At 48.7% G+C, this 25,601-nt stretch overlaps 1 protein-coding gene across 6 annotated transcripts in view; it reads left to right on the forward strand.

Moving 5' to 3' along the window:
• The window catches only part of SLC4A2 (solute carrier family 4 member 2), a 245,456-nt gene that overhangs the window by 176,403 nt on the left and 43,452 nt on the right, over positions 1-25,601 (forward strand). For all 6 annotated transcript variants that reach the window (XM_063452939.1, XM_063452938.1, XM_063452942.1 and 3 more), the window contains one exon: positions 16,014-16,225. In XM_063452939.1, the coding sequence (XP_063309009.1) occupies positions 16,014-16,225 (212 nt within the window). The remainder of the gene's footprint in view (positions 1-16,013; positions 16,226-25,601) is intronic.

Genomic DNA, 25,601 nt, shown 5'->3' on the forward strand with positions numbered 1-25,601 from the left:
TCTCACTGTGAAAATCACAGTGAGAAGCGCGGAAGCGCCTCTAGCGGCTGTCAATGAGACTGGATTAACCCTAAAGTAAACATAGCAGTTTCTCTGAAACTTCTATGTTTATATAAAAAAAGGGTTAACCCCTTCAGGACCGCTGACGGTTCAGGACCGTCAGCGGTAAAACGTGCGTTTGGACCGCTGACGGTCCTGAACCGTCATAACGGTTTTGGGCTACTTACCTGATCGCCGTCGGTCCCACGGCGGCGATCAGCTCTCCTCCCGGTCCAGGGGGACTGCCTGTCTGCCCGGGCAGTCCCCCCTCGGCAGATCAGGACCCCACGGCCATGTGATCACTCGATCACATGACCGCAATAGGGGTCTGTGTATCTGCCTGCAGGGGGACTGTCTGTGCTGACAGGCAGTCTCCCTGCAAGTAAAAAATCATTAAATAAAGTGTAAAACAAAAAAATCAGTGTAAAAAAAATTATAATATGTGTATATATATATGATATATATACATGTATTATATCTATATATAATATATGTATATGTATCATATATATAATGTCACACTAAGTGTATTTTTATATTTATATATACGTATATTAATATAAAAATACACTTATATTTAAATTACACACGAATATATACAATATATATAATAACTATATATATGGTATATATATATTATTATAAAATACAAATAATATGTTAATAAAAATAAATAACAAAAAATAAAAATAATTTTTAATAATTAAAAAAAAATTATATATATATATTCAATTTTATTCTAACAGTATTTTGATATTGATATATATATATTTATATCAAAATACACTTAGAATGTAATGATATATATATCTATGTATAAATAAATAAATAAAAATAATACGAAATATACATATGTCCACATACAAAATTACATTAATAATTTCATAAATATACACGTAGACGTCAAATATATAAATATGTATATATATTAAAATTCTACGTGCATATTTATGTAATATTTTTACCTAATTAAGTAATTTTAATGATTGCAATTTGAGGGACCTGCCTGCCAACCCAGGCCAAAAGTCCAGATAATTTAATTTGCTAGCACTGTGCTTAACCCTGTAACTTTCTATGACACCCTAAATCCTGTACATGGGGGTACTGTTTTACTCGGGAGACTTCGCTGAACACAAATATTAGTGTTTCAAAACAGTAAAACATATCACAGCGATGATATTGTCAGTGAAAGTGAAGTTTTTTGCATTTTTCACACACAAACAGCTCTTTCACTGAGGATATTATTGCTGTGATATATTTTACTGTTCTGATACACTAATATTTGTGTTCAGCGAAGTCTCCTGAGTATAACAGTACCCCACATGTAGAGGTTTTATAGTGTTTGTGAAAGTTACAGGGTCAAATATAAGGCTTGATTTTTTTTATTGAAATTTGTCAGATTGGTTAGGTTGCCTTTGACAGCGTATGGTAGCCAAGGAATGAGAATTAGCCCCATGATGGCATACCATTTACAAAAGAAGACAACCCAAGGTATTGCAAATGGGGTATGTTCAGCCTTTTTTAGTAGCCACTTAGTCACAAACACCGGCCAAAGTTAGCGTTTCTTGCATTTTTAACACACAAACAAATATAAATGCTAACTTTGGCCAGTGTTTGTGACTAAGTGGCTACTAAAAAAAACTGGACATACCCAATTTTGAATACCCTGGGTTGTCTACTTTAAAAAAATATGTACATGTTAGGTGTGTTTCAGGGATTTATGATAGATAACGGTGTTACAAGGTCACTATTGATACATTTAAAATATATATATATTGAAACAGCAATTTCCTACTTGTATTTATAGGCCTATAACTTGCAAAAAAAAGCAATAAAGCATGTAAACACTGGGTGTTTTTAAACTCGGGACAAAATTTTGAATCTATTTAGCAGTTTTTTTCATTAGCTTTTGTAGATAAGTAAAAGATTTTTCAAGTAAAAGTCCAAAAACATGTTTTTTTTTTATTTTTCACCATATTTCATTATTTTTTTTAAATACAATATATGACATAATATAAATACTGGTATGTAAAGAAAGCCCTTCTTGTCGTGAAAAAAACAATATATAACTTGTATGGGAACCGTAAATGAGAGAGCGGAAAATTACAGCTAAACACAAACACCACAAAAGTGTTAAAACTGCTCTGGTCCTTAACGTACAAACATCGCAAAAACAGGCCGGTCCTGAAGGGGTTAATCCTAGCTGGACCTGGCACCCAGACCACTTCATTGAACTGAAGTGGTCTGGGTGCCTACAGTGGTCCTTTAATTATCTCTAGACAGAAAAATCACAATTTCACCTAACTTTTAAATCGCACCCTAAAACACAAGGTATCCCCACAAAAGTCATATCCCCTCATAGCCCTGATCTGGGTAACCAATATATCCAAAAATCACCCATATCAGTTCAGGGGTTTTCGAATTCCATGGAGGTCTTAGGTGACCGGCTATCCTCGAGGCTCCTGCCCAAAACAGTTCCACAAATTTTGGTGGTTTTCCCAGTTTAGTTCAGAAAGTCTCAAAAAGCGAATAAATCCACGAATTGTTCCCCCTGGCTCCTAGCATCGATTGTTCCCCTCACTCGTATGAACAAAAGTACCGAACAGCACTCTCCTAGCGGTTCAGGAAACGAAGAAGCAAGCGTTCATACATTGGGACCGGTGTTCGGGAAGTCGAGTTTCTGATTATAGTTCCAGACACTCGACGACCAAGTCCTGCTGCCTATGTTCGTGCAAACAAGATGGCCGCGTTTTCTCAGCCACGTGGCATTCGACCATACGAATGGCGGCCGCACAGGGAGAGGGCTTAAACGGTGGTTCGCTTTGAAGTTAATGAGCCAGGGGGGTGGTCTCTGTTCGGTAATTACAGCTACCAAATGAAATAAAATAGCCAAAATAACTTTGTGATTTCTTCACACTGCTCCCCTTTAGTTCCATGGGTTGGCATACCCGCCTAGACCCTGCCGGGTTGCCTTGGGGATATCCGGGGAAGATAAATTAGGAGTCCAGTTCGGTCTGTCACGACAAACCGTCTGCATTGCCGTTTCGTTTGCCCGGCCGGTAATGCATCGTAAAGTTACACGGTTGAAGGGCTAGGGCCTGGTGTTGTCTCCAGCTACACGGTTCAGCCACACAAGGGGGTTATGCTCTGTCATAAGGGTAAAGGGACGGCCATACAGGAAAGGCTGCAATTTCTTCAGTGCCCAGAATAGGGCTAGGCACTCTTTTTCCACGGTGTTCCATGCCGTCGTCTCCCACTTGGCTCAACACGGCTCCCAGGCAAACATGGAGGCATCTGTGTGCACAAGAAATTGTTTAGTATGGTTCGGTGCTGCTAACACAGGTGCCTCACTTAAAGCAGTCTTAAGTTGCTGGAAAGCGGCCGCGCACTCTGGGGTCCAGGTTACTTGCTTAGGTAGGGCCTTCTTGGTAAGGTCGGTGAGAAGTTTGGCCAGGGTGCTGTACTCTGGGACGAACTTGCGGTAGTAGCCGGCTGTCCCTAAAAATGCTAACACCTGTGTTTTGGTATGAGGCTGGGGCCAGTTGGCTATGGCCTCTACTTTAGAGGGCTCTGGCCGCTGTCTACAAGAACCCACCCTGTGGCCAAGGTGCTGTACCTCGGCCATGCCGACATGGCATTTGTCAGGCTTCAATGTGAGGCCTACTAGCCGGATCCGCTTCAGTACCCTGGACATGTGACCTAGCTGATCTCTCCATGTGCGGCTGTAGATGGCAATATTGTCTAGATACGCACATGCAAAGTCCTGAAACCCCTCTAGGAGCCTATCGGCCATCCTCTGAAAGGTAGCCGGGGCATTCTTCATCCCAAAATGCATAACCTTGAACTGGTACAGCCCGAATGGGGTAACGAATGCTGACTTGGGAATGGCCGCGGGCTCCAAGGGGATTTGCCAATAGCCCTTGCACAAGTTTAGGGTAGTTAAGTAATTCCCCCCCAGCCATACGGTCTAATAGCTCGTCTATTCTGGGCATGCGTCGGTGATAGTGCGGTCATTGAGCCTCCGGTAGTCTAGCACTAGCACTACCGGAGAAGCCCAAGGACTCTGGGAGGGTTCTATAACCCCTAACTTTAGAATATCTCTTATCTTAGAGAGCATATTCTCTCCAACTGCCTCAGGGATACGATAGGGCTGCTGCCATAGTGGGGTTTCTCCCTGGGTCTCTACTCTGTGTACCGCAGCGGATACCCGGGTACGGCAGAGAACATCTCCTGTAGCAGCTGAGAGGCCTCGCTCTTCTCTAAAGGGGTTAACTCCTGGCCCAAGCTTACTTGGTCAATAGTGCACGGGGAGCCATCAAGCAAGTAATGGAGGGGGAGTCCTTCACTATCCTCGGAAGATGGGATGCATACTGCAGCCACATCTCTGGCTCTCTCAAAATAGGGTTTGAGCATGTTCACATGAAAGGCTTTGGTCAGCATTTCATCCGAACACTTGCTCACAATGTAGGTGGTGTCGCTGACGCACTCTAGCACCTTAAAAGGTCCCTGCCAGGCCGCCTGCAGCTTGTCTTTCTTGGCTGGTCTTAAAGCTAATACCTTCTGTCCTACCTCCAGTATTCTATCCCTCGTGCCTCTATCGTACCACCTTTTCTGGCGACCCTGGGCCGCCTGCAGGTTCTCCCGAACAGGGTCGGTGAGAGTCCGCAGAAGGTCCCTGAACTCCAGAACATACTGGATGATAGGGACCCCCTCATCATCTGTGTTGCCCTCCCAGTGCTCCCATATGAGATCCAGCGGGCCCCGGACTTTTCTCCCAAACAGGAGTTCAAAGGGGGAGAACCCAGTGGATGCCTGGGTCACTTTGCGGTAGGCAAACAGAAGATGGGGTAAGCTCTTTTCCCAGTTTCGGCAGGACTCTGTGAAGGTCTTTAGCATCTGCTTAAGCGTGCCATTAAAACATTCACAGAGTCCATTGGTCTGGGGGTGATAGGGGGAGCTGAACTCTGCCACAATTGTTGTGTCACGAGTGCAGTGAACTGGGTCCCCCTATCGGACAGGATCTCTTGGGGAAACCCGACCCGGGAAAAAACTTTAACTAGGACCTCAGCTACGGTCTCGGCTTCTATGTTTGAGAGGGCTACTGCTTCGGGGTACCTAGTCGCGTAGTCCACGACTGTTAGGATGTACTTTTTGCCTTACGGGCTGGGTCTGCTGAGGGGACCTATTAGATCCACCGCTACTTAGTGAAAGGGCTCTTCTATAATGGGAAAATGGTGCAGCTTAGCTTTCTGGTGATCCCCCGTTTTTCCTGTCCTTTGACTTATGTCACACGCCCTACAATAATATTTGAGGTCCTGGGTGATCTTGGGTCAGAAGAACGTTTGGGTCAACCGGTCTCTCGTCTTCTTAACCCCTAGGTGTCCTACTAATGGGATGTCGTGCCTGAGTCTGAGTAGCTCAGCTCGAAATTTACGTGGCACTACCCCTGGAGAACGTTCCTATATCCCTCTAACGTGGGGTCTGTTCTCTGCTCCTGTTCGAAGCCTTGGGGAGTGTCCCAGAATGGGGTAGGGGGGTCGGGCAGAGGGGGTATAGGGGGTAGTATTGTCTGGTTTTCCTCAGAGTGCGGCGGTGCTTCCAGTCTGACTTGGGCTCGGGTGGTCACCGGATAGGCTTCCGTGGTGGTGTCACGGGTGAGCTGAGATGTTAAACAGCCTACGTCGTTCCCCAATAAGACCTCAGCTGGTAGTTCCTGCAGGATGCTGACCTCGAGGATCCGGAACCCCAGTTCAGGTGTACGTTGGCTGTGTGGTGTGGTTAGTGCGTGCTTGTGCCCGTACTTTGTGCGTGGTGCCTGAGTCCCTCAGAACTCATGCCCCCATGCCGTCTACTGAAACCCATTGGCGGTGGTGATCTCTGTTGTCGCCCCCTGCCTGTACTGGGTTCACCTCGTGCAGGATGTTCCAGTGTTCCTCGTGGGTAGAGTTATCATTGGGGCCCTCTTGCTGAAAACAATGCGCTGCCGCCCTGGGTGGTTGTGCTGGTTGCCTTTCCCAACTTCCTCGGTTCAGACTAGGACAACTGTTTTTTAAAATGTCCTGGCTGCTTGCAGTGATGACACAGAGCAGGGGGTCGCTGGACTGGGGCTGGACCTGGTGCAATGTTAAAGGACGGTACTCTAGGTGGTGTAGGAGTGGACGTTACCTGGTAGGTGGATCTGAACGCAGGTCTGCTTCCACCCGGTTCTCAACGTCTGTTATCCTGGTGCTCGTCTGCTAGCCTGGCGGCCTCCTCTATGGTTTGGGTTTTTCTGTCCCTTACCCAGTCTCTTATGTCCTCTGCTGTGTGATCGAAGAACTGCTCCAATAATATGAGCTGGATTGCATCTTCCAGGGTGGTTGCTTGGCAGCCTTGCATCCAATTCCGGGCTGCTCTGTGTAACCGAAAAGCCCATTCGGTATGGGGAGTCTTTCCCTGCTTTCCGTAGGCCAATACATTTCTTACGGTACGCCTCTGGAGTTACAGCATATCTGGCCAGTAAAATGTCTTTCACTCGTTCGTAATTGTGAATATCCCCATCTGGTACTGCTCGAAAAGCCTCTGCTGCTCTTCCAGCTAACTTGCTGCTGAGTACTGCAGCACATTGCGTGGAGTCTAATCCCTCCAACGCACATTGACGTTCAAAGTCTTGGAGGTAACTATCAATTTCCATGTCTCCATCCGTAAAAACTTTAAAAGCGGCATAATTTACCTTCTTTGGCAGTCCGCTTGTACTTCCTGGAGATGTTAGCAGATCTCCCTGTAATAATCTCTCGATCTTCCCGGTCTTTTTGCGCTTGTCTGGCTTGTGCCATGACTTGCAGGGCAGCTTCTGTTAATGGATTGGGTCCCAACATGCTAAGCATCCATCTAACGTCTTTCTGCAGTTTGGTTTCTTTCACATGCTCCATTTCTGTATCACTGGTTCCATCGCTCTGTAATAATTCCGCAATTAATGTGGCTTTTGTCTTCTTACTTGCCACTATGCCCCGAGCTTCCAGCACATCTTTCAATGTAGATCTTTTCAGTAGCTGATATTGCTGAGCCAATTATTCCCTTTCTTGAATACCAATCAAAGGTTGCCTCTTTTTACAGATGAGTGTCTGTAACAAAAGTGCTCAAAAGAGTCAAAAAGTGATTTACAGGCAGCTCAATACACTAGTGTGGAAATATCCTCTATTCCACTGAATAAATTTAGTAGATATTGGTGCGGTGTAAGTGACAAGGACCTACACCTATCAGTGGAGCGCTCAAACACAGATAAATCTTACCAAAACGTAGTCTCATTCAATGGTAAAATATGGGGTACATGTCAAAGTAAAATACAGAAAATACAATATAGTGTAGATGGTACTGAAAAATGGCTTCACAGTGATTATAATGATATCGTGCTGAATATTACACTCACATTTCAAGGAGCCTGTATGTAGAAAACACTGGCTCCGTATAAAGGCTTGTGTGCTGTTATGGTAGCACCACCCTCCTACTTCGGCTTGAAGAATTTCTCGGGAACACGAAAAAGAAGGGACGAAAGCAGACCAATGTGTAGACTTATGGTGATAAATGACACAGATATGTGTTCAATAAATGGGGTGCTCACCTGGTCCTGAGCCCACGAATCCCGGCTCTAGGTGTGTAGGTTTTGTGCCAATTTGGGGATGGCACTTACCCTGTGAGGATTCCTTGGAGGCTCCAAAAAGGACTTGGATGTCCCTTTCTTGGTTCGGGACGTCCATTCGGGATACGAATCCCACCGCTTTCCACCAGTTGTAAGGAAACCTTGTATATCCTCCTCCCATTCGGTAGTTTCCTCCCGAATGGCCAGAGTATCAGTGATTATAACTCGCCGTTCGGTTAAATAAAGTACGCAAATTCCAATACGAAATAACAGCTTCCCAAGTAGAATCCTCCAGTAAAGCAGACAGGTACCCAAACATCAGCCGAAGTCTAGATGAAGGGTGTAACAGAACTGAAGTTTAATGATGCCACACTGGCTTTTATGCAAGTCCCCGTGCAAGGGGACCTCCCACAGAAACATAAATCATACAGCCAATCATAAGCAAAGAAATACTTAAACACTCCCAGTATAAACATATAATCCCCTCCTCTCTACCTGGAGATAATTAAGGCTGACAAAGTACTAATTTCATTATCTCCAGGCAGAAAAATCTAAATTTTACCCAACTTTACCCTAAAACACAAGGTATCCCCACAAAAGTGGTCACCCCTGATCTGGGTGACCAACATGTCCAAAAATCACTGTGGCAAACCTAGCCACTTCTGACTTATATGTATTGTAGGTTGTCCATAGGCTGAATGTATACTGCAAGTCTTTACATGTGATAATGCTATGTTACAGCCGTTCGCCGTACGAATGCGGGCTCCCCAGGTAGACCACACATTCACCAGTCGTGTGGCACCAAGTAACCGATTGCACCCATGTTGCAATCGGTACTTAAAGGCTCTCCTAGGTGGCCGCCGATCGGCTACCGACCATGCGGCGGTCGGCCATCTTGGATCCTTTGTCTCTGCAGCGGTGTTCGGTCGTCGAGAGCCTGGAACCGAAAACGGCTACTCAATGATTCGAACACCGCTGGACTTCCAGAGCGGTTGGGAGTGCCGCGTTTAGTACATTATGTTCCCCATACATGTTCGGTACTTTTAGACCGAACTCAATGTTTGGATGTATTTTGTGCGGCGTTCGGTTAGTTTAGCTGGGATCGGAGCGGTATTCTCACTAAATGTGCCCGCCGACCCCAGCTATCTACCGAACGGTCATTCGTCTAAAAGCGAGCAGTAATGGATAAAATATGGATTTCTGTATAAATTGTCGGTTTTGCTCCACGAGGGGATAATCCACTTAATCGTCCATTTTAGTGGGAGTATCCCTCTCGTGCAGCAATGCCTGTTGGGATAATTGCAATGCCTGATGGGAGAAATCCCCTGTAATAACTGTAAGGAAACCCCTTGCACGGGGAACTGCATAAATACGGAGGTCTGTGAATAAAGCGAGTTAGTTGACTCCCAAACTGTGTTTCGTCCGGTTATTGGGAGGATGGGGAATATTGCCGTGCTTTCTGTCTTGACTGTGGATTTCCTGAAGATACCAACGGATATCGTGGACTAATATACTGCGTTCCGTTACAATTGGTGGCAAGCGACGGGATCCGAACCTTACAGCCGAAAAACGGAGTTCGTGTAACTGGAACTACCGAACGAGGAAAGCAAAGGCAATTCGTATGGAGATTGATTATACCGTACTGAAACGACAGACTTTAAAGGAACTACTGGAAGCCAGAGGGAAAGTAGCCAGCAGCAAAAACAAGGCGACAATCATTGCCGAGCTGATGGAGGGAGACCAAGCCCGCAGCGCTACACCCCCAGTAGTTATGGAGGAAACGCTCTACGAAAGAGAAATGAGGACCAGGCTAGCGTTTTTGCCGCAACCGATATCAGATGCCATGTTGAATATGGTAATGGCAAATGTGCAGGAATATGTTATGGCACACAGCCCGCAACACACCCTGGCTCGAACCGAGTCAAACACAGGGTCCCTCTACAACCCAGCAAAGCCCAAGATCCCGTACCAGGCCTTCAGGGCTTTTTGCGAGGAAAAGGACGAGATAGACGGGTACTTGCAGGACTTTGAAAGACTGTGTGATCTGCATGAGCTAGAACGGTCCGTATGGGTGCAACTGCTAGCAAGCAAACTAGCAGGTCGGGCAGCCGAAGCGTACCGTGCTGTACCCAGTGAGGACAGCAAAGATTATGCCAAAGTAAAACGCGCAATCTTGGAGAGGTATGCCATTACCCCAGAGGCATACCGGCGCAAGTTCCGACACTTACGCAAACCAGAGCGAGATTCGCACGCAGAATGGGCACACAAATTGGATCAGGCCTCCCAAGGGTGGATCCAGGCCAGCAACGCCACCACCATGGAGGAATTGCGCCAGCTGATGTTGCTGGAACAATTTTTTAATGGATTATCCCCGGAGACGCAAGAATGGGTGCGGGACAGGAAACCCCTCACCCTAACGGAAGCGGCTAGATTGGCCGATCAACACTTCGATGCCCGGAGACCCCAGGGACCTGTAGCCAAAAGCTACTCCCGACCCCCAGGACTACCTAGCGCTACACCACCTCTAGCGCCCACCGCTGCCCCGTTCCGTCCCTCACAAGGACAGATACCGCCACCTTCCAGATACAACGGGCGGGCCAACATCCAATGCCATTCCTGTAAACAATGGGGGCATATGGCCCGAGAATGCACCCAGAATCGCAGCAGGCCCACCTGGAATCAGGGCCGTCCAAACCCCGCACCCAGGGCGGCTGCTCACCATTACCAGAGGGAACCCGCCACTCAGGATTTATGGAGTGTGCAGGCGGAGGAACCTCTGGGCATATTACACGAAGTCATGTCGGTCCGAGCCACTGATAACCGGCAACATCACCGACAACTGGTAACACTTGAGGGAAACGAAGTTCAGGGACTGCGAGATTCGGGAGCTACCTTAACCCTGATAGCCCCCCATTTGGTTTCAGAGGGCACGCATACCGGCGGATCTGTGGCTGTTCGGGTAGCCGGGGGAGCTGTATACCGACTACCCACGGCGAAAGTACATTTGAACTGGGGTGCGGGAGAGGGGACAGTAGAAGTGGGACTAATGCAGAATTTACCAGCAGATGTTGTGCTAGGGAATGATTTGGGTCAGATGACCTCTGCCTTTGTTCCACAGGCACCCTACCAGGAAGCCCATCCAGTAACCACACGGCAACAGGCCCGCACCACGGCTACACCGATACACTCTGAGGCTCAGGTAAGAGACCACGACCCTCACCCGACTTCCATATCCTGGGATACCCCGACTACCTTTATCACTGAAGTACAGACCGATCCCACTTTGCAAGTCTATAGGGACCGGGCACAAGCTGACCAGGCCGGGCTAGAGGGGGAGCACTACACGTGGGAAAAAGAGTTACTGTACCATATCACGGCCAAGGACGTGGGGGGGTCTGTCACCTTGACTAACAAACAGCTAGTGGTACCACGGAAGTATAGGCAGGAGCTGCTCAGAATTGCTCACGATATCCCCTTGTCAGGACACCTAGGGATGACCCGTACCCGGTACCGCCTAACGCACGTGGTTTTCTGGCCCGGAATCTCACAGGATGTACGGCAATATTGCACGTCCTGCGACGTCTGCCAGAGAGTAGGGAAACGAGGGGATCGCCACAAGGCCAAATTATGCCCCCTTCCCATTATCGCCGAACCCTTCAGCAGGGTAGCAGTAGATATAGTAGGGCCCCTGCCAAAACACAGTCCCTCTGGGAAGAAATACATTTTAACCGTGGTGGACTACGCCACCCGATATCCCGAAGCGGTAGCCCTCTCTAACATTCACGCTGAAACCGTGGCGGAAGCTCTAATAAAAGTATTTTCCCGGGTAGGGTTTCCCCAGGAAATAATATCCGACCGGGGTACCCAATTTACTGCTGAGGTTACCCAACAGATGTGGAAGGTGTGTGGCATTAAGCCCATAGTCAATTCAGCCTACCACCCCCAGTCCAATGGACTATGTGAACGATTCAATGGGACGCTGAAGCAGATGCTTCGGACGTTCGGGGAAACCCACAAAGACTGGGAGAGGTTCCTACCTCACCTGCTCTTTGCGTATAGAGAGGTTCCCCAAGAATCCACCGGGTTCTCCCCATTCGAACTACTGTTTGGGAGAAGAGTACGGGGACCTTTAAACTTAATTAGGGAGCACTGGGAGGGGGAGAGTATCGCTAGCGAAACCCCTATCGTATCGTATGTACTGGAGTTCCGAGACCGACTGGAGGCGCTAACCCAGGCTGTACACACCAACCTCCAGGCGGCCCAACAACGTCAGCGGCGATGGTATGATAGGGGAGCCAGTGACCGCAGCTTTCAAGTGGGGCAGAAGGTTTTAATTTAAAACCTGTCCGCACAGATAAGCTACAGGCCATCTGGCAAGGCCCATACCAGGTAGTGGAGCAGCGATGCGACACTACCTATGTGATTGGCCCCTGCTCCGGGGTGGGGAAGAGACGCATGCTTCACGTCAACATGCTTAAACCCTACCACGAGCGGATAGAGGATGTGACGGCAATCTGTGCCTCCGCCATAGAAGATCAGGAGAACTTGCCACTACCTGATCTGCTAGAACAGGAAGAGCCGGTAGAGCCCTCCCGGGGGGTTCAACTGGGGGAGCGGCTAAGCCCTCGCGAGCGTGCCCAGATACAGGCGCTGATCGTAGCTAAAGGGGCTACGTTCTCCAATTTACCTGGGTACACTCCGCTGGCCACCCACCGAGTTGAAACCCCGGGACAGCTACCTATGCGACAGGCACCATATAGGGTTCCGGAATCCGTCCGGACCCATATGAAGGCCGAGCTGGATGAAATGCTGCAGTTAGGGGTTATCGAACCCTCAGATAGCCCCTGGGCATCGCCGGTAGTCCTGGTGCCTAAAAAGGACGGCACGACCCGATTCTGCGTTGACTACCGGAGGCTGAATGACAAGACAGTGTCTGATGCCTACCCGATGCCCCGAATAGACGAACTGCTAGATAAGATGGCACGGGGCCAGTATCTCACTACCATTGACTTATGTAAGGGATACTGGCAGATTCCTTTAGCCGATGATGCCATCCCCAAGTCGGCGTTTGTCACCCCGTTTGGCCTGTACCAGTTCAAGGTCATGCCCTTCGGGATGAAAAACGCTCCGGCTACTTTTCAGCGGATGGTAGATCGGCTACTGGACGGCTTCCAGGACTATGCCTGTGCCTACCTGGACGACATAGCCATCTTCAGCCAGACCTGGGAAGATCACCTCCAACATATAGGGGCGATCCTAGACCGTATTGGGGAAGCTGGGTTAACGCTAAAACCAAGTAAGTGCCACATAGGGATGGCCGAGGTGCAGTATCTAGGACACCGAGTAGGGTGTTGGCAACAGAGACCCGAGCCAGCCAAAATTGAGGCCGTAGCCAAGTGGCCTACCCCCAGGACCAAAACCCAGGTGCTAGCGTTCCTAGGAACTGCAGGGTATTATAGGAAATTTGTACCCGACTACAGTACCCTGGCCAAACCCCTGACGGACCTGACCAAAAAGAACCTTCCTCGACTGGTTGTCTGGGCCCCAGAGTGTGAGCAGGCATTCCAACAGCTCAAGACCGCCCTAACTAATGCTCCTGTGTTAATGGCTCCTGATCCAACTAAAAGATTTCTTGTCCACACAGACGCTTCAATGTTTGGATTGGGGGCAGTGCTGAGCCAAGTGGGAGCCGATGGCGGAGAGCATCCCGTAGCATACTTAAGCCGCAAGTTATTACCCCGTGAAGTAAGCTACGCCGCCATTGAGAAAGAATGCCTAGCCGTGGTGTGGGCCCTTAAAAAGTTACAGCCGTATTTGTATGGACAACCTTTTTCCTTACTCACAGATCACAACCCGTTGGTGTGGCTAAACCGTGTATCTGGAGACAATGCCCGGCTGTTGCGCTGGAGTTTGGCGCTGCAGCCCTTTGACTTTACCATCCACTACCGGCCGGGAAAACAAAACGGTAACGCCGACGGGTTATCCAGACAGACGGAATTAGAAAAATGATCTGTGAGTACTCCCCCGGACATCCCCAAGCCGATCCGTTGGGATCAAACTGTGTATGCCGGCTTAGTTCTGGGGGAGCATTGTGGCAAACCTAGCCACTTCTGACTTATATGTATTGTAGGTTGTCCATAGGCTGAATGTATACTGCAAGTCTTTACATGTGATAATGCTATGTTACAGCCGTTCGCCGTACGAATGCGGGCTCCCCAGGTAGACCACACATTCACCGTCGTGTGGCACCAAGTAACCGATTGCACCCATGTTGCAATCGTACTTAAAGGCTCTCCTAGGTGGCCGCCGATCGGCTACCGACCATGCGGCGGTCGGCCATCTTGGATCCTTTGTCTCTGCAGCGGTGTTCGGTCGTCGAGAGCCTGGAACCGAAAACGGCTACTCAATGATTCGAACACCGCTGGACTTCCAGAGCGGTTGGGAGTGCCGCGTTTAGTACATTATGTTCCCCATACATGTTCGGTACTTTTAGACCGAACTCAATGTTTGGATGTATTTTGTGCGGCGTTCGGTTAGTTTAGCTGGGATCGGAGCGGTATTCTCACTAAATGTGCCCGCCGACCCCAGCTATCTACCGAACGGTCATTCGTCTAAAAGCGAGCAGTAATGGATAAAATATGGATTTCTGTATAAATTGTCGGTTTTGCTCCACGAGGGGATAATCCACTTAATCGTCCATTTTAGTGGGAGTATCCCTCTCGTGCAGCAATGCCTGTTGGGATAATTGCAATGCCTGATGGGAGAAATCCCCTGTAATAACTGTAAGGAAACCCCTTGCACGGGGAACTGCATAAATACGGAGGTCTGTGAATAAAGCGAGTTAGTTGACTCCCAAACTGTGTTTCGTCCGGTTATTGGGAGGATGGGGAATATTGCCGTGCTTTCTGTCTTGACTGTGGATTTCCTGAAGATACCAACGGATATCGTGGACTAATATACCGCGTTCCGTTACAATCACCCAGATCAGTTCAGGGGTTTTCGAATTCCATGGAGGTCTTAGGTGACCGGCTATCCACGAGTATCCTGCCCAAAACAGTTCCACAAGTTTTGGTGCTTTTGCCGGTCTAGTTCGAAAAGTCCCAAAAAGCTAATAAATCCACGAAAGGTTCCCCCTGGCTCCTAGCAGCGATTGTTCCCCTCATTTGTATGAACAAAAGTACCGAACAGCACTCTCCTAGCGGTTCAGGAAACGGAGAAGCAAGTGTTCGTACGTTGGGAACGGTGTTCGGGAAATCGAGTGTCCGATTTTAGTTTCAGACACTCGACGACCAATTCCCGCTGCCTTTGTTTGTGCAAACAAGATGGCCGCCGTTTTCTCAGCCACGTGGCGTTCGATCATACGAACAGCGGCCGCACAGGGAGAAGGCTTAAACGATGGTTCGTTTTGAAGTTAATGAGCCGGGGGGTGGTCTCTGTTCGGTAGTTACAGCTATCGAATGAAATAAAATAAAATAGCCAAAATAACTTTGTGATTTCTTCACAGTGGATAAGTGCAAGATAATGCATCTTGGACGTAAAAACCCAAGGGTAGAGTACAGAATATTTGATAGAGTCCTAACCTCAACATCTGAGGAAAGGGATTTAGGGGTGATTATTTCTGATGACTTAAAGGTAGGCAGACAATGTAATAGATCAGCAGGAAATGCTAGCAGAATGCTTGGTTGTATAGGGAGAGGTATTAGCAGTAGAAAGAGGGAAGTGCTCATGCCATTGTACAGAACACTAGTGAGACCTCACTTGGAGTATTGTACACAGTACTGGAGACCATATCTTCAGAAGGATATTGATACCTTAGAGAGAGTTCAAAGAAGGGCTACTAAACTGGTTCATGGATTGCAGGATAAAACTTACCAGGAAAGGTTAAAGGATCTTAACATGTATAGCTTGGAGGAAAGACGAGACAGGGGGGATATGATAGAAACATTTAAATACATAAAGGGAATCAACACAGTAAAGGAGGAGACTATATTTAAAAGAAGAAAAACTACCACAACAAGAGGACATAGTCTTAAATTAGAGGGACAAAGGTTTAAAAATAATATCAGGAAGTATTACTTTACTGAGAGGGTAGTGGATGCATGGAATAGCCTCCCAGCTGAAGTGGTAGAGGTTAACACAGTAAAGGAGTTTAAGCATGCGTGGGATAGGCATAAGGCTATCCTAACTATAAGATAAGGCCAGGGACTAATGAAAGTATTTAGAAAACTGGGCAGACTAGATGGGCTGAATGGTTCTTATCTGCCGTCACAGTCTATGTTTCTATGTTTCTAAACTCATATGGGGCTAATATGTTATGTGAGTGTTTGCTCTGCTAATACCCCACTGACTCCCACAGAGAACAAGGCGGGGTGTTTAACTCCCCAGGAGGGGACACTGCTGGCACCCCTAGTCATTCTCATCGTCAGCCCCCCCATCGCAGCTACAGCCTAACTGAGAGGCGGCGGATTGGGAGCATGACCCACCCCGAGGAGGCGCACTATCAACTTCTTCCAACAGACGAAACCGAGGCACAAACATTGGCATCTGCTGACTTGGACTACATGAAGAGTGAGTGATAAGAACAGACCCTGCAGGGTCACACAGCTGAGGAACACCACTTGCAGTGTAATAAGAGGGATTTTCATTCTGAATCCTGCAAATTGTGACTCTCTCACTCTGAATCCTGCGACTGGTGACTCTCTCACTCTGAATCCTGCAAATTGTGACTCTCTCACTCTGAATCCTGCGACTGGTGACTCTCTCACTCTGAATCCTGCAAATTGTGACTCTCTCACTCTGAATCCTGCGACTTTTGACTCACTCACTCTGAATCCTGCGACTGGTGACTCACTCACTCTGAATCCTGCGACTTGTGACTCTCTCACTCTGAATCCTGTGACTTGTGACTCTCACTCTGAATCCTGCGACTTGTGACTCTCTCACTCTGAATCCTGCGACTGGTGACTCTCTCACTCTGAATCTTGCGACTGGTGACTCTCTCACTCTGAATCCTGCGACTGGTGACTCTCTCACTCTGAATCCTGCGACTGGTGACTCACTCACTCTGAATCCTGTGACTGGTGACTCTCTCACTCTGAATCCTGCGACTTTTGACTCTCTCGCTTTGAATCCTGTGACTTGTGACTCTCTCACTCTGAATCCTGCGACTGGTGACTCTCTCACTCTGAATCCTGCGACTGGTAACTCTCTCACTCTGAATCCTGCGACTTTTGACTCTCTCGCTCTGAATCCTGCGACTGGTGACTCTCTCATTCTGAATCCTGCGACTGGTGACTCTCTCACTCTGAATCCTGTGACTTGTGACTCTCTCACTCTGAATACTGCGACTTGTGACTCTCTCACTCTGAATCCTGCGACTTGTGACTCTCTCGCTCTGAATCCTGCAACTGGTGACTCTCTCACTCTGAATCCTGCGACTTGTGACTCTCTCTCTCTGAATCCTGCGACTTGTGACTCTCACTCTGAATCCTGCGACTTGTGACTCTCTCACTCTGAATCCTGCGACTGGTGACTCTCACTCTGAATCCTGCGACTTGTGACTCTCTCACTCTGAATCCTGCAACTGGTGACTCTCTCACTCTGAATCCTGCGACTTGTGACTCTCTCACTCTGAATCCTGCAACTTGTGACTCTCTCACTCTGAATCCTGCGACTTGTGACTCTCTCACTCTGAATCCTGCGACTGGTGACTCTCACTCTGAATCCTGCGACTTGTGACTCTCTCACTCTGAATCCTGCAACTGGTGACTCTCTCACTCTGAATCCTGCGACTTGTGACTCTCTCACTCTGAATCCTGCAACTTGTGACTCTCTCACTCTGAATCCTGCGACTGGTGACTCTCACACTCTGAATCCTGCGACTTGTGACTCTCACTCTGAATCCTGCGACTTGTGACTCTCTCACTCTGAATCCTGTGACTTGTGACTCTCATTCTGAATCCTGCGACTTGTGACTCTCTCACTCTGAATCCTGCGACTGGTGACTCTCTCACTCTGAATCCTGCGACTTGTGACTCTCTCACTCTGAATCCTGCAACTTGTGACTCTCTCACTCTGAATCCTGCGACTGGTGACTCTCACACTCTGAATCCTGCGACTGGTGACTCTCTCACTCTGAATCCTGTGACTTGTTACTCTCTCACTCTGAATGCTGCGATTTGTGACTCTCTCATTCTGAATGCTGAGACCTGTGACTTTCTCACTCTGAATCCTGCGACCTGTGACTCTCTCAGTCTGAATGCTGTGACTTGTGACTCTCACTCTGAATGCTGCGATTTGTGACTCTCTCACTCTGAATCCTGCGATCTGTGACTCTCTCACTGTGAATCCTGCAACTTGTGACTCTCTCACTCTGAATCCTGCGACTTGTGACTCTCTCGCTCTCTCTGAATCCTGCGACTTGTGACTCTCTCACTCTGAATGCTGTGACTTGTGACTCTCACTCTGAATGCTGCGACATGTGACTCTCTCACTCTGAATCCTGCGACCTGTGACTCTCTCAGTCTGAATCCTGTGACTTGTGACTCTCTCACTCTGAATGCTTTGACTTGTGACTCTCACTCTGAATGCTGCGATTTGTGACTCTCTCACTCTGAATCCTGCGACCTGTGACTTTCTCACTCTGAATCCTGCGACCTGTGACTCTCTCACTCTGAATCCTGCGATCTGTGACTCTCTCACTGTGAATCCTGCGACTTGTGACTCTCTCACTCTGAATCCTGCGACTTGTGACTATCTCGCTCTGAATCCTGCGACTTGTGACTCTCTCACTCTGAATGCTGTGACTTGTCACTCTCACTCTGAATGCTGCGATTTGTGACTCTCTCACTCTGAATGCTGCGACCTGTGACTCTCTCACTCTGAATCCTGTGACTTGTGACTCTCACTCTGAATGCTGCGACCTGTGACTCTCTCACTCTGAATCCTGCGACCTGTGACTCTCTCAGTCTGAATCCTGTGACTTGTGACTCTCTCACTCTGAATGCTGTGACTTGTGACTCTCACTCTGAATGCTGCGATTTGTGACTCTCTCACTCTGAATGCTGCGACCTGTGACTCTCTCACTCTGAATCCTGCGACTGGTGACTCTCTCACTCTGAATCCTGCGACTGGTGACTCTCTCACTCTGAATCCTGCGACTGGTGACTCTCTCACTCTGAATCCTGCGACTTTTGACTCTCACTCTGAATCCTGTGACTGGTGACTCTCTCACTCTGAATCCTGCGACTGGTAACTCTCTCACTCTGAATCCTGCGACTTTTGACTCTCTCGCTCTGAATCCTGCGACTGGTGACTCTCTCATTCTGAGTCCTGCGACTGGTGACTCTCTCACTCTGAATCCTGTGATTTGTGACTCTCTCACTCTGAATCCTGCGACTTGTGACTCTCTCACTCTGAATCCTGCGACTTGTGACTCTCTCACTCTGAATCCTGCGACTTGTGACTCTCTCACTCTGAATCCTGCGACTTGTGACTCTCTCGCTCTGAATCCTGCGACTTGTGACTCTCTCCCTCTGAATCCTACGACTTGTGACTCTCTCGCTCTGAATCCTGCGACTTGTGACTCTCTCGCTCTGAATCCTGCGACTGGTGACTCTCTCACTCTGAATCCTGCGACTTGTGACTCTCTCACTCTGAATCCTGCAACTTGTGACTCTCTCACTCTGAATCCTGCGACTGGTGACTCTCACACTCTGAATTCTGCGACTTGTGACTCTCTCACTCTGAATCCTGTGACTTGTTACTCTCTCACTCTGAATGCTGCGATTTGTGACTCTCTCATTCTGAATGCTGCGACCTGTGACTTTCTCACTCTGAATCCTGCGACCTGTGACTCTCTCACTCTGAATCCTGCGACCTGTGACTCTCTCAGTCTGAATCCTGTGACTTGTAACTCTCTCACTCTGAATGCTGTGACTTGTGACTCTCTCACTCTGAATCCTGCGACTGGTGACTCTCTCATTCTGAATCCTGCGACTTGTGACTCTCTCACTCTGAATCCTGCGACTTGTGACTCTCTCACTCTGAATCCTGCGACTGGTGACTCTCTCACTCTGAATCCTGCGACTTGTGACTCTCTCACTCTGAATCCTGCAACTTGTGACTCTCTCACTCTGAATCCTGCGACTTGTGACTCTCTCACTCTGAATCCTGCGACTTGTGACTCACTCGCTCTGAATCCTGCGACTTGTGACTCTCTCACTCTGAATCCTGCGACTTGTGACTCTCTCACTCTGAATCCTGCGACTTGTGACTCTCTCTCTCTGAATCCTGCGACTGGTGACTCTCTCACTCTGAATCCTGTGACTTGTGACTCTCTCACTCTGAATCCTGCAACTTGTGACTCTCTCACTCTGAATCCTGCGACTTGTGACTCACTCGCTCTGAATCCTGCGACTTGTGACTCTCTCGCTCTGAATCCTGCGACTTGTAACTCTCTCGCTCTGAATCCTGCGACTGGTAACTCTCTCACTCTGAATCCTGCGACTTGTGACTCACTCACTCTGAATCCTGCGACTTGTGACTCACTCGCTCTGAATCCTGCGACTTGTGACTCTCTCGCTCTGAATCCTGCGACTTGTAACTCTCTCGCTCTGAATCCTGCGACTGGTAACTCTCTCACTCTGAATCCTGCGACTTGTGACTCACTCACTCTGAATCCTGCGACTGGTAACTCTCTCATTCTAAATCCTGCAACTGGTAACTCTCTCATTCTAAATCCTGCAACTGGTGACTCTCTAGCTTCACATCCTGCTACTGGTGACTCTCTCACTCTGAATCCTGCGACTGGTGAATCTCTCACTCTGAATCCTGCGACTGGTAACTCTCTCACTCTGAATTCTGTGACTTGTGACTCTCTCACTCTGAATCATGCGACTTGTGACTCACTCACTCTGAATCCTGCGACTGGTGACTCTCTCACTCTGAATCCTGCGACTGGTGACTCTCTCACTCTGAATCCTGCGACTGGTGACTCTCTCACTCTGAATCCTGCGACTGGTGACTTTCTCACTCTGAATCCTGTGACTTGTGACTCTCTCACTCTGAATCCTGCGACTGGTGACTCACTCACTCTGAATCCTGTGACTGGTGACTCTCTCACTCTGAATCCTGCAACTTGTGACTCTCTCACTCTGAATCCTGCGACTGGTGACTCTCTAGCTCTGAATCCTGCGACTGGTGACTCTCTAGCTCTGAATCCTGCGACTGGTAACTCTCTCATTCTAAATCCTGCAACTGGTGACTCTCTAGCTCTGAATCCTGCGACTTGTGACTCTCTCGCTCTCAATCCTGCGACTTGTGACTCTCTCGCTCTGAATCCTGCGACTTGTGACTCTCTCGCTCTGAATCCTGCGACTTGTGACTCTCTCACTCTGAATCCTGCGACTTGTGACTCTCTCACTCTGAATCCTGCGACTTGTGACTCTCTCACTCTGAATCCTGCGACTGGTGACTCTCTCATTCTGAATCCTGCGACTTGTGACTCTCTCACTCTGAATCCTGCGACTTGTGACTCTCTCACTCTGAATCCTGCGACTGGTGACTCTCTCACTCTGAATCCTGCGACTTGTGACTCTCTCACTCTGAATCCTGCGACTTGTGACTCACTCGCTCTGAATCCTGCGACTTGTGACTCTCTCACTCTGAATCCTGCGACTTGTGACCCACTCGCTCTGAATCCTGCGACTTGTGACTCTCTCTCTCTAAATCCTGCGACTGGTGACTCTCTCACTCTGAATCCTGCGACTTGTGACTCTCTCACTCTGAATCCTGCAACTTGTGACTCTCTCACTCTGAATCCTGCGACTTGTGACCCACTCGCTCTGAATCCTGCGACTTGTGACTCTCTCGCTCTGAATCCTGCGACTGGTGACTCTCTCACTCTGAATCCTGCGACTTGTGACTCTCTCACTCTGAATCCTGCAACTTGTGACTCTCTCACTCTGAATCCTGCGACTGGTGACTCTCACACTCTGAATTCTGCGACTTGTGACTCTCTCACTCTGAATCCTGTGACTTGTTACTCTCTCACTCTGAATGCTGCGATTTGTGACTCTCTCATTCTGAATGCTGCGACCTGTGACTTTCTCACTCTGAATCCTGCGACCTGTGACTCTCTCACTCTGAATCCTGCGACCTGTGACTCTCTCAGTCTGAATCCTGTGACTTGTAACTCTCTCACTCTGAATGCTGTGACTTGTGACTCTCTCACTCTGAATCCTGCGACTGGTGACTCTCTCATTCTGAATCCTGCGACTTGTGACTCTCTCACTCTGAATCCTGCGACTTGTGACTCTCTCACTCTGAATCCTGCGACTGGTGACTCTCTCACTCTGAATCCTGCGACTTGTGACTCTCTCACTCTGAATCCTGCAACTTGTGACTCTCTCACTCTGAATCCTGCGACTTGTGACTCTCTCACTCTGAATCCTGCGACTTGTGACTCACTCGCTCTGAATCCTGCGACTTGTGACTCTCTCACTCTGAATCCTGCGACTTGTGACCCACTCGCTCTGAATCCTGCGACTTGTGACTCTCTCTCTCTGAATCCTGCGACTGGTGACTCTCTCACTCTGAATCCTGTGACTTGTGACTCTCTCACTCTGAATCCTGCAACTTGTGACTCTCTCACTCTGAATCCTGCGACTTGTGACTCACTCGCTCTGAATCCTGCGACTTGTGACTCTCTCGCTCTGAATCCTGCGACTTGTAACTCTCTCGCTCTGAATCCTGCGACTGGTAACTCTCTCGCTCTGAATCCTGCGACTGGTGACTCTCTCACTCTGAATCCTGCGACTTGTGACTCTCTCACTCTGAATCCTGCAACTTGTGACTCTCTCACTCTGAATCCTGCGACTGGTGACTCTCACACTCTGAATTCTGCGACTTGTGACTCTCTCACTCTGAATCCTGTGACTTGTTACTCTCTCACTCTGAATGCTGCGATTTGTGACTCTCTCATTCTGAATGCTGCGACCTGTGACTTTCTCACTCTGAATCCTGCGACCTGTGACTCTCTCACTCTGAATCCTGCGACCTGTGACTCTCTCAGTCTGAATCCTGTGACTTGTAACTCTCTCACTCTGAATGCTGTGACTTGTGACTCTCTCACTCTGAATCCTGCGACTGGTGACTCTCTCATTCTGAATCCTGCGACTTGTGACTCTCTCACTCTGAATCCTGCGACTTGTGACTCTCTCACTCTGAATCCTGCGACTGGTGACTCTCTCACTCTGAATCCTGCGACTTGTGACTCTCTCACTCTGAATCCTGCAACTTGTGACTCTCTCACTCTGAATCCTGCGACTTGTGACTCTCTCACTCTGAATCCTGCGACTTGTGACTCACTCGCTCTGAATCCTGCGACTTGTGACTCTCTCACTCTGAATCCTGCGACTTGTGACCCACTCGCTCTGAATCCTGCGACTTGTGACTCTCTCTCTCTGAATCCTGCGACTGGTGACTCTCTCACTCTGAATCCTGTGACTTGTGACTCTCTCACTCTGAATCCTGCAACTTGTGACTCTCTCACTCTGAATCCTGCGACTTGTGACTCACTCGCTCTGAATCCTGCGACTTGTGACTCTCTCGCTCTGAATCCTGCGACTTGTAACTCTCTCGCTCTGAATCCTGCGACTGGTAACTCTCTCACTCTGAATCCTGCGACTTGTGACTCACTCACTCTGAATCCTGCGACTGGTAACTCTCTCATTCTAAATCCTGCAACTGGTAACTCTCTCATTCTAAATCCTGCAACTGGTGACTCTCTAGCTTCACATCCTGCTACTGGTGACTCTCTCACTCTGAATCCTGCGACTGGTGACTCTCTCACTCTGAATCCTGCGACTGGTAACTCTCTCACTCTGAATTCTGTGACTCTCTCACTCTGAATCCTGCGACTTGTGACTCACTCACTCTGAATCCTGCGACTGGTGACTCTCTCACTCTGAATCCTGCGACTGGTGACTCTCTCACTCTGAATCCTGCGACTGGTGACTCTCTCACTCTGAATCCTGCGACTGGTGACTCTCTCACTCTGAATCCTGCGACTGGTGACTCTCTCACTCTGAATCCTGTGACTTGTGACTCTCTCACTCTGAATCCTGCGACTGGTGACTCACTCACTCTGAATCCTGTGACTGGTGACTCTCTCACTCTGAATCCTGCGACTTGTGACTCTCTCACTCTGAATCCTGCGACTGGTGACTCTCTAGCTCTGAATCCTGCGACTGGTGACTCTCTAGCTCTGAATCCTGCGACTTGTTACTCTCTCGCTCTCAATCCTGCGACTTGTGACTCTCTCGCTCTCAATCCTGCGACTTGTGACTCTCTCTCTCTGAATCCTGCGACTTGTGACTCTGTCGCTCTGAATCCTGCGACTCGTGACTCTCTCACTCTGAATCCTGCGACTTGTGACTCTCTCACTCTGAATCCTGCGACTTGTGACTCTCTCACTCTGAATCCTGCGTCTGGTGACTCTCTCATTCTGAATCCTGCGACTTGTGACTCTCTCACTCTGAATCCTGCGACTTGTGACTCTCTCACTCTGAATCCTGCGACTGGTGACTCTCTCACTCTGAATCCTGCGACTTGTGACTCTCTCACTCTGAATCCTGCAACTTGTGACTCTCTCACTCTGAATCCTGCGACTTGTGACTCTCTCACTCTGAATCCTGCGACTTGTGACTCACTCGCTCTGAATCCTGCGACTTGTGACTCTCTCACTCTGAATCCTGCGACTTGTGACCCACTCGCTCTGAATCCTGCGACTTGTGACTCTCTCTCTCTAAATCCTGCGACTGGTGACTCTCTCACTCTGAATCCTGCGACTTGTGACTCTCTCACTCTGAATCCTGCAACTTGTGACTCTCTCACTCTGAATCCTGCGACTTGTGACTCACTCGCTCTGAATCCTGCGACTTGTGACTCTCTCGCTCTGAATCCTGCGACTTGTAACTCTCTCACTCTGAATCCTGCGACTTGTGACTCACTCACTCTGAATCCTGCGACTGGTAACTCTCTCATTCTAAATCCTGCAACTGGTAACTCTCTCATTCTAAATCCTGCAACTGGTGACTCTCTAGCTTCACATCCTGCTACTGGTGACTCTCTCACTCTGAATCCTGCGACTGGTGACTCTCTCACTCTGAATCCTGCGACTGGTAACTCTCTCACTCTGAATTCTGTGACTTGTGACTCTCTCACTCTGAATCCTGCGACTTGTGACTCACTCACTCTGAATCCTGCGACTGGTGACTCTCTCACTCTGAATCCTGCGACTGGTGACTCTCTCACTCTGAATCCTGCGACTGGTGACTCTCTCACTCTGAATCCTGCGACTGGTGACTCTCTCACTCTGAATCCTGCGACTGGTGACTCTCTCACTCTGAATCCTGTGACTTGTGACTCTCTCACTCTGAATCCTGCGACTGGTGACTCACTCACTCTGAATCCTGTGACTGGTGACTCTCTCACTCTGAATCCTGCGACTTGTGACTCTCTCACTCTGAATCCTGCGACTGGTGACTCTCTAGCTCTGAATCCTGCGACTGGTGACTCTCTAGCTCTGAATCCTGCGACTTGTTACTCTCTCGCTCTCAATCCTGCGACTTGTGACTCTCTCGCTCTCAATCCTGCGACTTGTGACTCTCTCTCTCTGAATCCTGCGACTTGTGACTCTGTCGCTCTGAATCCTGCGACTCGTGACTCTCTCACTCTGAATCCTGCGACTTGTGACTCTCTCACTCTGAATCCTGCGACTTGTGACTCTCTCACTCTGAATCCTGCGTCTGGTGACTCTCTCATTCTGAATCCTGCGACTTGTGACTCTCTCACTCTGAATCCTGCAACTTGTGACTCTCTCACTCTGAATCCTGCGACTGGTGACTCTCTCACTCTGAATCCTGCGACTTGTGACTCTCTC

Source organism: Pelobates fuscus, chromosome 4, assembly GCF_036172605.1.
Source record: "Pelobates fuscus isolate aPelFus1 chromosome 4, aPelFus1.pri, whole genome shotgun sequence".
NCBI lineage: Eukaryota > Metazoa > Chordata > Amphibia > Anura > Pelobatidae > Pelobates > Pelobates fuscus.